The sequence below is a fragment of the Symphalangus syndactylus genome, chromosome 5 (assembly GCF_028878055.3).
Source record: "Symphalangus syndactylus isolate Jambi chromosome 5, NHGRI_mSymSyn1-v2.1_pri, whole genome shotgun sequence".
In the NCBI taxonomy this organism is placed as follows: Eukaryota; Metazoa; Chordata; class Mammalia; order Primates; family Hylobatidae; genus Symphalangus; species Symphalangus syndactylus.
In genome coordinates this window covers 150,237,092-150,250,006 of record NC_072427.2, presented here as the reverse complement: position 1 = coordinate 150,250,006, position 12,915 = coordinate 150,237,092, and the positions used below count along the sequence as shown (strand labels likewise).

General features: G+C 40.2%; 1 protein-coding gene across 6 annotated transcripts in view; it reads left to right on the top strand.

Moving 5' to 3' along the window:
* The window catches only part of GALNT8 (polypeptide N-acetylgalactosaminyltransferase 8), a 78,713-nt gene that overhangs the window by 3,067 nt on the left and 62,731 nt on the right, over positions 1-12,915 (top strand). For 2 of the 6 annotated variants that reach the window (XM_055281023.2, XM_055281020.2), the window contains 2 exons: positions 1,473-1,770; positions 11,016-11,182. In XM_055281023.2, the coding sequence (XP_055136998.2) occupies positions 1,481-1,770; positions 11,016-11,182 (457 nt within the window). In that variant the 5' untranslated portion in view covers positions 1,473-1,480. Of the gene's footprint in view, positions 1-489; positions 573-1,081; positions 1,143-1,370; positions 1,771-11,015; positions 11,183-12,915 lie in introns of those variants that run through there. The other 4 variants (XM_063639809.1, XM_055281024.2, XM_055281021.2 and 1 more) reach the window with 4 other exon arrangements.

Genomic DNA, 12,915 nt, shown 5'->3' with positions numbered 1-12,915 from the left:
ATCCTCTTTTTGTCTTAACCACTTCAAGAGTTGATTCTCTTTCTCCTTTTCCTTCTTTTCGGGCCAGTCTTAGTCACTTTACAAACATGTTCTCCTCCCAGTCATAGGACTCCCCTGCTTCCCTCTTGGGGGCTGTATATGGATCTGAAATCCAGTGCACGTTCTGCTTGCCAAGCCATGTGCTGTGGCACGAGATGCATCTACCCAGAGAAAATTCACACAATGGGGCTGTCCCCTCACCAAGCTGGTGACCCTGAGTTGCAATTATCCAGAAAAAAAGGATGCCTTCTTCTAACTTATAGAAAGATGCTGGACAGGCTACAGGTGATCCTGTCAGTCTGGTTGAAGTTTAGTGTGGGCTTAAGGGAGGATTAGTAGGAACAAAGTGGATCCTATGTCAGAGTGCCTTGATCACCATGGTGGGATTTAGTGCTGAAGAATGTCATAATCACTAAACACTAAAATGGTTACTTTTTCTCTCTTTTTGCTGAGTTCACAGATTGAGCTTGAGGGAGTTCAAGGTGCATATGCTAAGATACTCCAGCACAGATCTTACTGGGTAGAAAGGTGAGGTAAATAATAGATGATGTCATGGATCCTGGAGGGTGTCTTCTGCATAAAACATCCTCTGCCTGGGTTTATCACTATCTGTTCGTTCTTTTGAGTTAAGGCAGTGTTTCCCGAATTAATGTGACAATTAGATTTATCTAGACCAATTGTTTAAAATATAGATTCTCAGGCTCTACCCCAGAACTGAATCAGAATCTCCAGGGGAGGCCTGAGATTCTGTATTTTTGACAAGCTTTTGAAGATATTCTTATGATCACGCAAGTTGGAAATTGCAAGACTAGGACATCTCCAATTTTAAAGTTCCTCGTAAATCAAGCACCTGAGAAGCAAGGGCATGGGTGGATGATGGTGATAGTGGTTAGAGCAGATTTGCCTTTGTTAGGCACTAATGGTGTAGTAAGTGTTTCTTAAGTTTTACTGTAAAAAGAATTACTCCTTGGTTTTATTAAAAAGCAGATTCTTGTAATTTCTCCTGTCTGTATTTCCACCCAACTCTCGGATCCTGATTTAGCAGATTTGGAGATTAGCCTGGGTATCTACATTAAAAAAAAATCACAACTGATGATTCTGATGTAAGTGGTTCTCAGGCCTGATTCTGAAAAACATTAGCTTATTTTCCATATATTTCTCAGATCATAGTTCTTTGAGGCGCTTTGAAGATGTGGGATGGACGAGTTTTGATGGGGCTAAAGGGAGAGACGTATCTAGTACATACTTTGCTGGGACAGCCTTGCACGGCTGGACAAGTTCCCTGACATATTACATCCTCTGAGACAAGAGCTTGTAAGTTTTAAGATGTATTGGGTAAACCATTAGAGGAAAGTAGGATGGAAAGAAATACCCAGGTAACTAAGGAGGGGCTGAAATGTTTTCTCTCCCACCCCTGTCCTCTTCATTTGCAGAAGAAAGTATGAAATTGGCTCTGAGGCAACAAGAAAATGTGAACAACACACTGAAGAGGGCGAAAGATGAAGTACGCCCTGTTCTAAAGGCAATGGAAACCAAGGTGAATGAGACAAAGAAGCACAAAACCCAGATGAAACTCTTCCCACACTCACAGCTTTTCAGACAATGGGGCGAGGATCTTTCTGAGGCCCAGCAGAAGGCGGCCCAGGACCTCTTCCAGAAGTTTGGTTACAACACGTACCTCAGCAACCAGCTGCCTCTCAATCGCACCATCCCCGACACGCGAGACTACAGGTGGGATGAACCAGGCTTGGGCTTCTAGGGTCCTCAGTTTGATTTGAGGATGAGCTTTGGGAGCAGTGAAAATTGAAGGTTGGGGGAGGGGGGATTGGTGGGGAAGGGGTTCAGGCTGAGCAAAGTTGTTTTTATTTTATAATGACAGCTCAGAGAAGATAACCAAGTGATCCAAATATTTACAGACCCTTGGGAAAGAACAGAAATGTCAGATGAGCAGAGGTCCTTTGCAATTCTGATCCAGAGAAACAGATATGGTGGGTCTAACTGATAATTTTACAGATGAGGAAACTGAAGCTGAGAAGGGACTTGCGCAAGTCACACCGAAGCCAGCAGCTCTACCTCCTTCCCTAGGACTTTGCTCAAATTCTCTACTTGGCTTCCTCTTTGCTGGCAAATCTAATTTGAAGAGCAATCCCTCTCCCTCTCCCTCTGTTTCCCTTTCCTATTGTTTTTTTTTTCTCATTCTGTGTCTCCCACGCTCCTTTATAATACTTTTTTAGAAATAGCTTTGTTGAGATATAATTCACATACTGTGCAATTTATCCATTTAAAGTGTACAATTTAATGTTTTTCGGTATATTCACAGAGTTATTTACTATTCCCACAATCAATTTTAAAACATTTTCATCACTTTAAAAGAAACGGCATTAGCAGGCCTTCTGCATTTTCCTACAACTTCCTCATCCCTAGGCAACCACCACTAATCTACTTTTTATCCCTATGGATTTGTCTGTTCCGGACCTTATGTATTAATGGAATCATGTAATATGGGGTCTTTTGTGACTAACATTTTGCACTTATCACAATGTTTTCAAGTATCATTCACATTATAACACATATCAATACTTCATTCCTTTTTATTGTTAAATAATGTTTCATTGTCTGGATTATACCGCATTTCCTTTATCCATTCATCAGGTGATGAACATTTGGATTGTTCCCACTTTTTGACCTTTATGAATAATACTGCTATGAATGTCCATGTATAAGTTTTTGTGTGAACAAATGTCTTCTTTTCTTGTAGGTGTACCCTATGGGTAGAATTGCTGGGCCATATGATAATTCTGCATTTAGCTTTTCAAAGAACTGCCAGGTGGTTTTCCAAAGTGACTCCATTATTTAACATTCCCTCAAGCAGTATATGAGAATTCTGATTTTTCCACATACTCACGAACATTTATTATTATTTTTCTTTTTAACTATAGCCATCCTAGTGGGTCTGAAGTGGTATCTCATTGTGATTTTGTTTTAAATTTCCCTGAGGCCTAATAATGTGGGACATCTTTTCATGTACTATTGGCCACATGTATGTCTTCTTTGGAGAAATGTCTATTTGGAGACATTCTTTTTTAAAAAAATAGGCTTATTTATCTTTTTATTATTGAGTTGCAAGTACTTTATATATTCTAGATAAAAATTCCTATCAGAAATATGACTTGTTAATGTTTTCTTTCATTGTGTAGATTGTCTGTTCACTTTCTTGATGGTCGTCTTTGAAACACAAGAGTTTTAAATCTTAATGATGTCCAATTTATCTATTTTCTCCTTGGTTGCTTGTACTTTTGGTGTTATATCTAAGAGACCACTGCTTGGTACAAGGTCGCAAAGGTTTACACCCATGTTTTCTTCTAAGAATTTTATAGTTTCAGTCTTAAATTTAGGTGTTTGGTCCATTTTACATTAGTTTTTGTACATAATGTGACAAGGAGGGTCCAACTTCATTATTTTATGTGTGGCTATTCAGTTATCCTACTACCTTGGTTGAATAGACTACTCTTTCCACGTCAGATTGTCCTGCCACCCTTCTTGAAATCAATTGGTGATAAACGTAAGGGTTTATTTCTGGATATCAATCCTATTTCATTGCTGTATAGGCCTATCGTTATGCCAGGAACACATTGTCTTAACAATTGTAATTTTGTAGTACATTTTGAAATTGAAAATGTGAATCTTCCAGCTTTCTTCTTCTTTCTCAAGACTATTTTGTCTGTTCTGGGACCTTGAATTTCCATATGAGTTTTAGGATTAGTTTGTCAGTTTCTGCAAAGAAACCAGCAGGATTTTGACAGGGATTTCATTAACTCTGTAGATCTGCAGATCTGTAGATTTGTGGAGGATTTCATTTAAAAATTAGATCTTCCAATCCATGAATGTGAGAAATCTTTCCATTTATTTAGGTCTTTAATTTCTTTCAACAATGTTTTGAGTTTTCACAGTATAAGTTTTTTCACATCTTTTGTTAAATTTATTCCTAGGTATTTGTCTTTTTGATGCTATCGGAAATGTGACTGTTTTTAAAACTATTTTATTTCATTTAAATTGGCAAAATTGTATATCTTATCATGTACAATATGATGTTTTGAAACATATACACATTGTGGAATGGCTAATATATATCTAAATTAACATATGCATTACCTCACAATTATTTTCAGTGAGAATACTTGACATCTAGTCTCTTAGCAATTTTCAAGAATACCACATATTACTATTGACAATAGTCACCATGTTGTGCAATACATCTCTTGAACTTATTCCTCCTATCTAACTGAAATTCGTATCCTTTAACCAACATCTCTCTAACCCCTCTTCACCCAGCCCCCACCCTGGCTCCTGGTAGCCACCTTTCATTCTACTCTCTTTCTATGAGTTCAACTTTTTTAGATTCCACCTATAAATGAGATCATGTAGTATTTGTATTTCTGTTCCTTGTTTATTTTACTTAACATAATGTCCTCCACATTTATCCATGTTGTCACAAAAGACAGAATTTTCATTTTTTTGTGGCTGAATAGTATTCCACTATTATGAATAATGCTCCAACGAAAATGGGAGTGCAGTCTCTCTTCAATATACTAATTCATTTCCTGTGGAGATATACCCAGTATAGGATTGCTAGATCATACAGTAATTCCATTTTTAGTATTTGAGGAATCTCTATACTGTTTATTGGGTATACTAATTTACATTCCCACTAACTGTGCAATGGTTCTGTTTTTTCCACATTATTGCCAAAACTTGTTATCGTTTATTTTTTGATAGTCGCCATCTAACAAGGGTGAGATGATAGTGCAATGTGAGTTTAATTTGCATTTTCCCTGATGGTTAATGATATGGAACATTTTTTCATAAAGTTCTTGGCCATTTATAGTCTTCTTTTGAGAAATGTTTGCTTAGGTCATTTGCTGATTTTTATTTTTCTTGTTATTGAGTTGTTTCTGTTCCTTACATATTTTGGATATTAACTTCTTATTAAATACATGGTTTGCAAATATTTTCTCTCATTCTGTAGGTTGTCTCTTCATTCTTTTGATTTTTTTCTTTGCTGTGTAGAAGCTTTTTAGTTTGATGTAATGCTATTTGTCTATTTTTGTTTTTGTTGCCTGTGGCTTTGGGGTCTTATCTAAAAAGTCATTGCCCAAACCAATGTCTTGGAAAATTTTCCCTATTTTCTTTCTAGGAGTTTTACAGTTTTGAGTTTTATGTTTAAGTCTTTAATCTAGTTTCAGTTGATTTTTGTGTATGGTGTGATGAGATAGGGTTCAGTATTATTCTTTTTAAACGTGGGTATCCAGTTTTCCCAACACCATTTATTGAAGAGGCAGGCAGTCCTTTTTCCATTGTGTTTTCTTGACATCTTTGTTGAAAATCAGTTGCTTATAAATGTGTGGAGGCATCTTAGACTCCACATGGCCAAACCTAAGTTGATCCACTTCTTTTTCTCCTCTTATTGCTCCTAGCTCAGTGAATGTTGCCATTGTCCAAGTAATAATGACAACAAGAACAAAAATAACAAGCAAAGTGTTAAGAATAGCAGATAACCTTTATGGAGCTTCTTTTATTCTGATCACTTATGCACATTACCACATTTGAACCTCATAATAATACTATAGGAGTGAGGATTACTCCTTCTCCTACTACCATTACTGCTAATACTACTGCTACTAACCACCACCACCCTCACCATCTTATAAATAAGGAAAGGAAGAGGAGCACAAAAAGATAATGAAGATAGAAAGTGACAGCTGTGACTTGAGTGAACACAGGTCTTTCTGGAGACTCTGCTCCTACTCTTTTTTTTTCTTTTTGAGACGGAGTCTCGCTCTGTCGCCCAGGCTGGAGTGCAGTGGTGCAATCTCGGCTCACTGCAAGCTCCGCCTCCCGGGTTCACGCCATTCTCCTGCCTCAGCCTCTCCGAGTAGCTGGGACTACAGGCGCCCGCCACCATGCCCGGCTAATTTTTTGTATTTTTAGTAGAGACGGGGTTTCACCGCGGTCTCGATCTCCTGACCTCGTGATCCGCCCGCCTCGGCCTCCCAAAGTGCTGGGATTACAAGCGTGAGCCACCGCGCCCGGTGCTCCTACTCTTACTGCACCACCCTCCTACAGCATTGGTATCACTTGGGAGCCTGGAAGAAATTCGGGATCTCAGACCTCACTCAGACCTACTGATGAGAGGCTGCACTTTAACAAGATCCCCAAGTGATTTTTGTGCAGGTATTGTTAGAATCTGAGAATTTTTTTGTGATCTAGTATTGCCCCTTCAACTTCCACCTTCCCACCACATTTGAGTAATGAGTGAGACGACGAAATCACATGGAAAGTATCTTCCTATCTTCCTTTCGCTCCTTTCTTTCTCCAGGGTAGGCCTTAGGTGAGGTCTTCATACCTTCCCACCTGTATTATGGCATCCACATGTGGCTGATTACCTTCTGTTGTCCTCATGGTAGCCAGAATGGTTTCTTTAAAATGTTAATTTGATCATACCAATCCATTGCTTAAAATCCTTTAGTCCCTCTAGGATAAAGTCCAATCTTCCCAGCTTCCAATGTCCAGTCCCTCTGGTCTGTCCATCCTCATATCTCTTGGCACTACTACTAAGCAGGGCAGATCTCCAAGGAGTGTGTGCTTTTTTGTGTCCCTGGCATTCACCTGCATTTTGGCTTTTGCCTAAAATCTCCTTGCAATTTCAGAGGCTGCATTTCAAATGCCTGCCAGTATACATGTTGTGAGCATTTTGGGTGAGGGCGATGATGAATGGGTGAACAGAGAGCTACACTGTGAGTAATTGCAGTAACCCTGGCTCTGGACAGAGCAGGGGCTATCTCCTGGAAAAGTGGTTGCAGTGAGATAAATATTTACTTTGTCAGAGAGACAAGAAATCTGGATTTGTATGTTGGCAACTACTTGAAGTTTTTAAAAAATGTGGGGATTGAGGCTTCCTTCCAGAATGTCATAGTGTTGAGTGCAACATTTTCTTTCCCTAGCAAAACAACTATTTGACTGGAGAAAACTATAATTATTTAAATTTTTTTACAAACTGTCCTAAGGAAATATGCAAATGGTAAAACATTCTTTCAAGAAAATCTACTAAATATCCTTCAGAACAGCAGGAGTCTGTGGCATAGGAGCCATGACTTGTTCCCCTAACCCACTGTCAGCACTGTCTTATGGAAACTTCTCAAGGTTATCTGCTCTGGTGGCTGTGGTCAAGAAGGGGGCTCCCTGTCCCTGCAGGTCCTAGCATACATAGGTCCTTGGTATCACCCCAGGAAGGGCAGGCAACCCACATTTCACGCCTTCTCCTTCCTCCGCTAGGAATGCAAAAGTTCTATTCCTAGTGGAGGTGATTGAGAGAGACAATTGTGACTCCCTTCTTCTACTTTGCCTCTACTCATAGGGTGAAATTTCAACTCCAGGTTCATGAATCCAAGAACATGGGGCTCCAGTTGCCCGTTCTCCAACTTGCTGTCAGAATGGAAGTTCCATACCAGAATGCACAAGCTAGGAAGACCAGGAGCTCCAGGGGCTGCCACCTCCTTCCCCCAGTAGAGCAGGGTGTCGCTCTAGAAGTGGGCTTCTGTCTCCACCTCCAGATCCTGTGCAGTGGTGCAGAAGTTCTGTTCAGGAGGAAAGGCAGGATGAAAACATCCCCAGCTGTATTAAAGGGACTGACCTTATTTAGAAGAGAGGATAAAGAATTCCAGCTCAATGATGTTGTCGGAAACAATAGAGATCTTGGTGGAGAAAATTCAAGAGTATGCTCATAGCTCCGTCATACCACTAGCAACAAGCAAAATGGCAGAACCACCAGAAATTTAACAGGAAGAATCAGGGAAAAAGATTGCGAAGAAGAGCCCTCCTTGGATCACACTTATCTCTGGGTCATCTAGAAGTTTGTGTGCCAGCCCCAGGCTGAACCTGCTCAGAAGCAGCAAGAGTAGAATGGGGGGAAGACTGAAAATCATTTGCCAACCAGAACACAGATCCATCAGCAAACAGCTGAAGCCCCACCAGCACTAGGGGCTTAAGCCCAACCTCTGAACAAATACTGCTTGAACAATAAACTACTCTGACTCACAGGCAACTACTAGGAAGCCAGGATTAAAAATAAAATCATGCACATCCCTGGTAATCTGGAAGACTATGTGCATACCTAAGGCTGTGCTCTCTTAAGAGTTATCACAGAGAAGAAAATCCAAGCTACCGGTATGTGGGTCAAAATGTAAACTCCTTGAACTGTGATCGCAGCCCCCATGCCACATGTATCCAGGAATCTAATCAACCAAGGAGCTTTAAATCCAATCTCTGATGAATAAGTGGCTTATGATGACCGAGAAGCAGCCCCTAGGTAGCCAGGCTAAAAGAGAAAAACAAGAAAGGAAGAAAAAAATGTCCAAGATCATGAGCATTAAAGGCTGAACACTGCAGGAGAAATAGATTTTGTAGACTTTGCAAATTAGTTTAAGTTACCAGTTGAATAAATAAACAACCAAGCAAATTACAATGACATCTACTCCTGGGTTATATACAGAGTTACTAGATACTTTGTCTAAAATGATAAGTTTTTAATAAGAAATTATGAGACATACAAAGATACAAGAAAGAGTAATAACTCATGCACAAGAGAAAACAAAGCAACAGACTGTAGAAGGGGCCCAGATATTGGACTTATCTGATAATGACTTCAAAGACATCATTATAAATATATTCAAAGAACTAAAGTTAACCAAAGAAGTAAAGTTAGACTTTATTCAAAGTCTAAAGCATTAAAGGAAGATTATAATGACAATGTCTCATCAAATAGAAACTATCAATAAAGACTTACACATTATAAAAAGATGCCAAATGATCCTTCTAAAACTGGAAAGTACAATAATAAAAATGAAGAGTTTGACTTTCATTTTCTGGTCTGGCTTTTAAGGAGCTTAGAAGTCCCCACTGTATCCTAACAACAAGTAAAAAGCTGAAAAAATGGAAAAATAAACTCTTCTCAGCTCTTTTAGAGAAGTGACATGGCAGGGCAAACTGCTCCCTGCAAAATTGGGGAGACAGACAGGTGGATACAGAGAATCACAACTTTAGCAGAGCAGAAACCCTGGAAACCAGTGCTAGGATAGGAAAACCTGAACTGTAAATTGATGAACTGTGGACAAGTCTGAGAATTAAACACTCCAGGGAGACCCAGTCATTGGGCGTCTACACCTGTGTACATTTTACCCCCAGGACCTCTACCAGATCCTCACAGTAAATATCAGAGAAATATCTGCTCCTGCCTCTGGGAGGGAGAAGGGAAGAGGTGAAAAGGAATCATTTTGAAATATGCCAGATTATTCTGTTTTTCTTAACAAGGTCTGCCCGAAAGAGAAACTATTTTACCAGAGCCTAACCTGCTGGAGTTTTATGATAGCCTAACTGCTGTGGTTTGAATGTTTGTCTTCTCTGAAACTCATGTTAAAATGTATTTGCCATTGCAACAGTATTGGGAGGTGGGACATTGAAAAGGTGTTTAGGTCATGAAGGCTCTGCTCTGGTGAATAGGCAAATGCTCTTATCCTGTCATTACCATGAGAGGGAGTTTGTTATCATGGGACTGGGCTCTTGTTCTTTTCATCCTCTCTTTGCTCCTTCTGCCATGTGATGCCTGCTGCCATGTTATAATGCAGCATGAAGCCCCTCACCAGAGGCCAGCACCTTGACATTAGACTTACTCGCCTCCAGAACCAGGAGCCAATAAATTTCTGTTCATTATAAGTTACCCAGTCTCAGATATGCTGTTATAGCTGCACGAAATGGACTAAGACACTAACCTACCTGGGAGAAGAGGAACATTCAACTCCAGCCTGCTTTAGCTTTCTACATGGTGGAATGAAAATACCCAACTTTAGCTTCCTCTATCCTTTTACATGGGGGGAAAAATATATACTTAAATTTATGATCAACTGATTCTTGACAAGGGTGCCAAGACAATGCAATGGGAGACAGAATAGTCTCTTCAACAAATGGGTGCTGAGACAAGTGGCTATCTAGATGCAAAATAATAAAGTTGGATCCCTCATCACACCATACACAAATATTAATACAAAATAGTCATAGATGTAAATATAGGAGATAAAACTATAAAACTCTTAGAAAAAAATGAGAGCAAATCTTGGGAGATAGGGGTTGGCAACCGTTTCTTAGGTATGACACCAAAAGCATAGGTGAAACAAGATTGAAAAGTTGAACTTTATCAAAACTAACTTTGTTTTTCCTGAAATAATACTATCAAGAAAGTGAAAAGAGTGCTCATGGAGTGGGAGAAAATATTTTCAAACCATATGTCTGATAAGAAGTCTAGAAAATATAGAGAATGCTTACGAAACTCAATAATAAAGATATTAAAAATGGGCAAACATATAGAAAAAAACTTTTGGAGCTGATAGATACGTTTATTACCTTGATTATGATATTGTGGGTGCATGCATATGTGCAGTTTTTGTATATCAATTAAACCCCAATAAAGCCATAAAAAGGGTAAACCAGTGCCTAACATATGGTAAGCATTTAGTAAATATAGGCCACCTGTCTCTGGTGGTGAAGTAGAGGGTGTGTCAAAGGTGACTGGGGTCTGAGAACATGGGAAAAGGGCTGTGGCAATGACAGGAAGAAGGCTGCCAGCACGGAAACTAATCCAGGTGTAGAAGAGCAACGGGAATTCCTTTTGAAGTACGTCGAATGTTCAAATGGAAACATCTAGTAAAGATTAATAAAAAAAGATTTTATCTCCATAACAGGAGAATTTTGGATAAATGAATATAAAATCTTGCTACTGTGATAAGCCACTAAGAGTTTTGCTTTCCAATGAGTTTGAGGGGTAGATGAATTGGTCGATACAACATCATACAGAGTGAAAGAAAAGATTGGATAGCAGTGTTTAAGTAATTAAAAAAATAATGTGTTATAAAAATGGTCTCTTATAGATGTCTTCTGAAGACATATCCGTCCCAACTCCCATCCCTCAGTGTCATTCTCATATTCGTGAATGAAGCTCTGTCCATTATACAACGGGCCATCACCAGTATCATCAACCGGACACCCTCTCGATTGTTGAAGGAAATCATCTTGGTGGATGATTTCAGTTCAAATGGTGAGCAACATGATCAAAGAATAATTGTAAAAATGACCACTTATCATCTGTGCTTGGCTGGAAAGAGGTTTTGGCTTAGAGTTTAGGACACCTTGGGTTTCTCATGTAGGGAAAATAAAAAGATCATTTGTTGAGGGTCTATTTTTGCTAGCCACATTTAATCTCCACAAAGACAAGACAGAGGATAATCATCTCTACATGGATGAGGAAACTAAGACACAAAGAGATCATATGGTGTGCTTAAATTGGACTACAAGCCAGTGGCAGAGGTGGGAGTTAGGCCAGGACCATGTACCTCCAAATCTACCTGTGCCCCTCTTTTTTTTTTTTTTTTGAGATGGGGTCTTGCTCTGTCGCCCAGGCTGGAGTGCAGTGGCGGGATCTCGGCTCACTACAAGCTCTGCCTACCGGGTTCATGCCATTCTCCTGCCTCAGCCTCCCGAGTACCTGGGACTACAGGCACCCACCACCTCGCCTGGTTAATTTTTTTGTGTTTTTTTAGTAGAGACGGGGTTTCACTGTGTTAGCCAGGATGGTCTCGATCTCCTGACCTTGTGATCCGCCCGCCTCGGCCTCCGAAAGTGCTGGGATTACGGGTGTGAGCCACCGCGCCTGGCCACTTGTGCCCCTCTTATGCACCATGAAGAAGCCTAGGGGGTGAAGCGGAGTCTAGAGAAGGACTCCAGATACCAGGAAGGGACTTAGAGTTGCTCCTTACGAGGAACAGACCACTCTCCCCGGGTCACTAAGCCTGGAGAAAAGAGAGCTTTGGGTGCTGACTCTTCACAGTGGCAACAGCTCTTGCCCACAGTGTGCCCCTGCCCCAAGTCTAGCCCACCCAAGGAAGAGATGTGGAAGATAACAGACCTGAGTCCTCACTTTCTGAGTTCATAATCCCGGCTTCTCCTTTGTAAGTGTTATGTCCTTGGGTAACTCAGCGTCTTCATGTTCTGATTTTCTTATACACAAAATATGGATGTTGATAATAATAACCATTTTATGAACTATAGTGAGAATTAAATGAGATCATAATGGCAGCTAACATTGCTTGTTCTAAGCACCTTTTTTTTTCGAGATGGAGTTTTGCTCTTGTCACCCAGGCTGGAGTGCAGTGGCGGGATCTCAGCCCACTGCAACCTCCGCCTCCCGGGTTCAAGCGATTCTTCTGCCTCAGCCTCCTGAGTACCTGGGATTATAGGAGTGCGCCACCACACCCAGCCAATTTTTGTATTTTTAGTAGAGATGGGGTTTCACCATGTTGGCCAAGCTGGCCTTGAACTCCTGATCTCAGATGGTTTGCCCGCCTTGGCCTCTCAAAGTGTTGGGATTACAGGCATGAGCCACAGCACCCAGCCATGTTAACTATTTTAATCATTACAACAACCCTATGAGGAAGGAATCACTTTTTGACCTATTGCGTAGATGTGCAAAACTAAAGCATAGACTGATCAAGGAACTTGTTCAACATCCTACAGCTGGTAAGTGACAGAATTGAGATTTGACCATAAACTTCAGAGTCCAGAGCCCTGGTTCTAACCACTGTGTTCCCGTTATAATACATGAATTATGTAAAGCATTTTGCACATGGTAGCCTCTCAGCAATTGTTGGCTCTTAGTTTTATTAATTTTGTGCAACAAATAAAAGAGAGTAGAATTAAGTTACAAAAACTTAGAGGTTTGGTCTAGCAGTAAGGAGGAATTTCTTGACTATAAGGGCTATGAAGCGGCAGCTC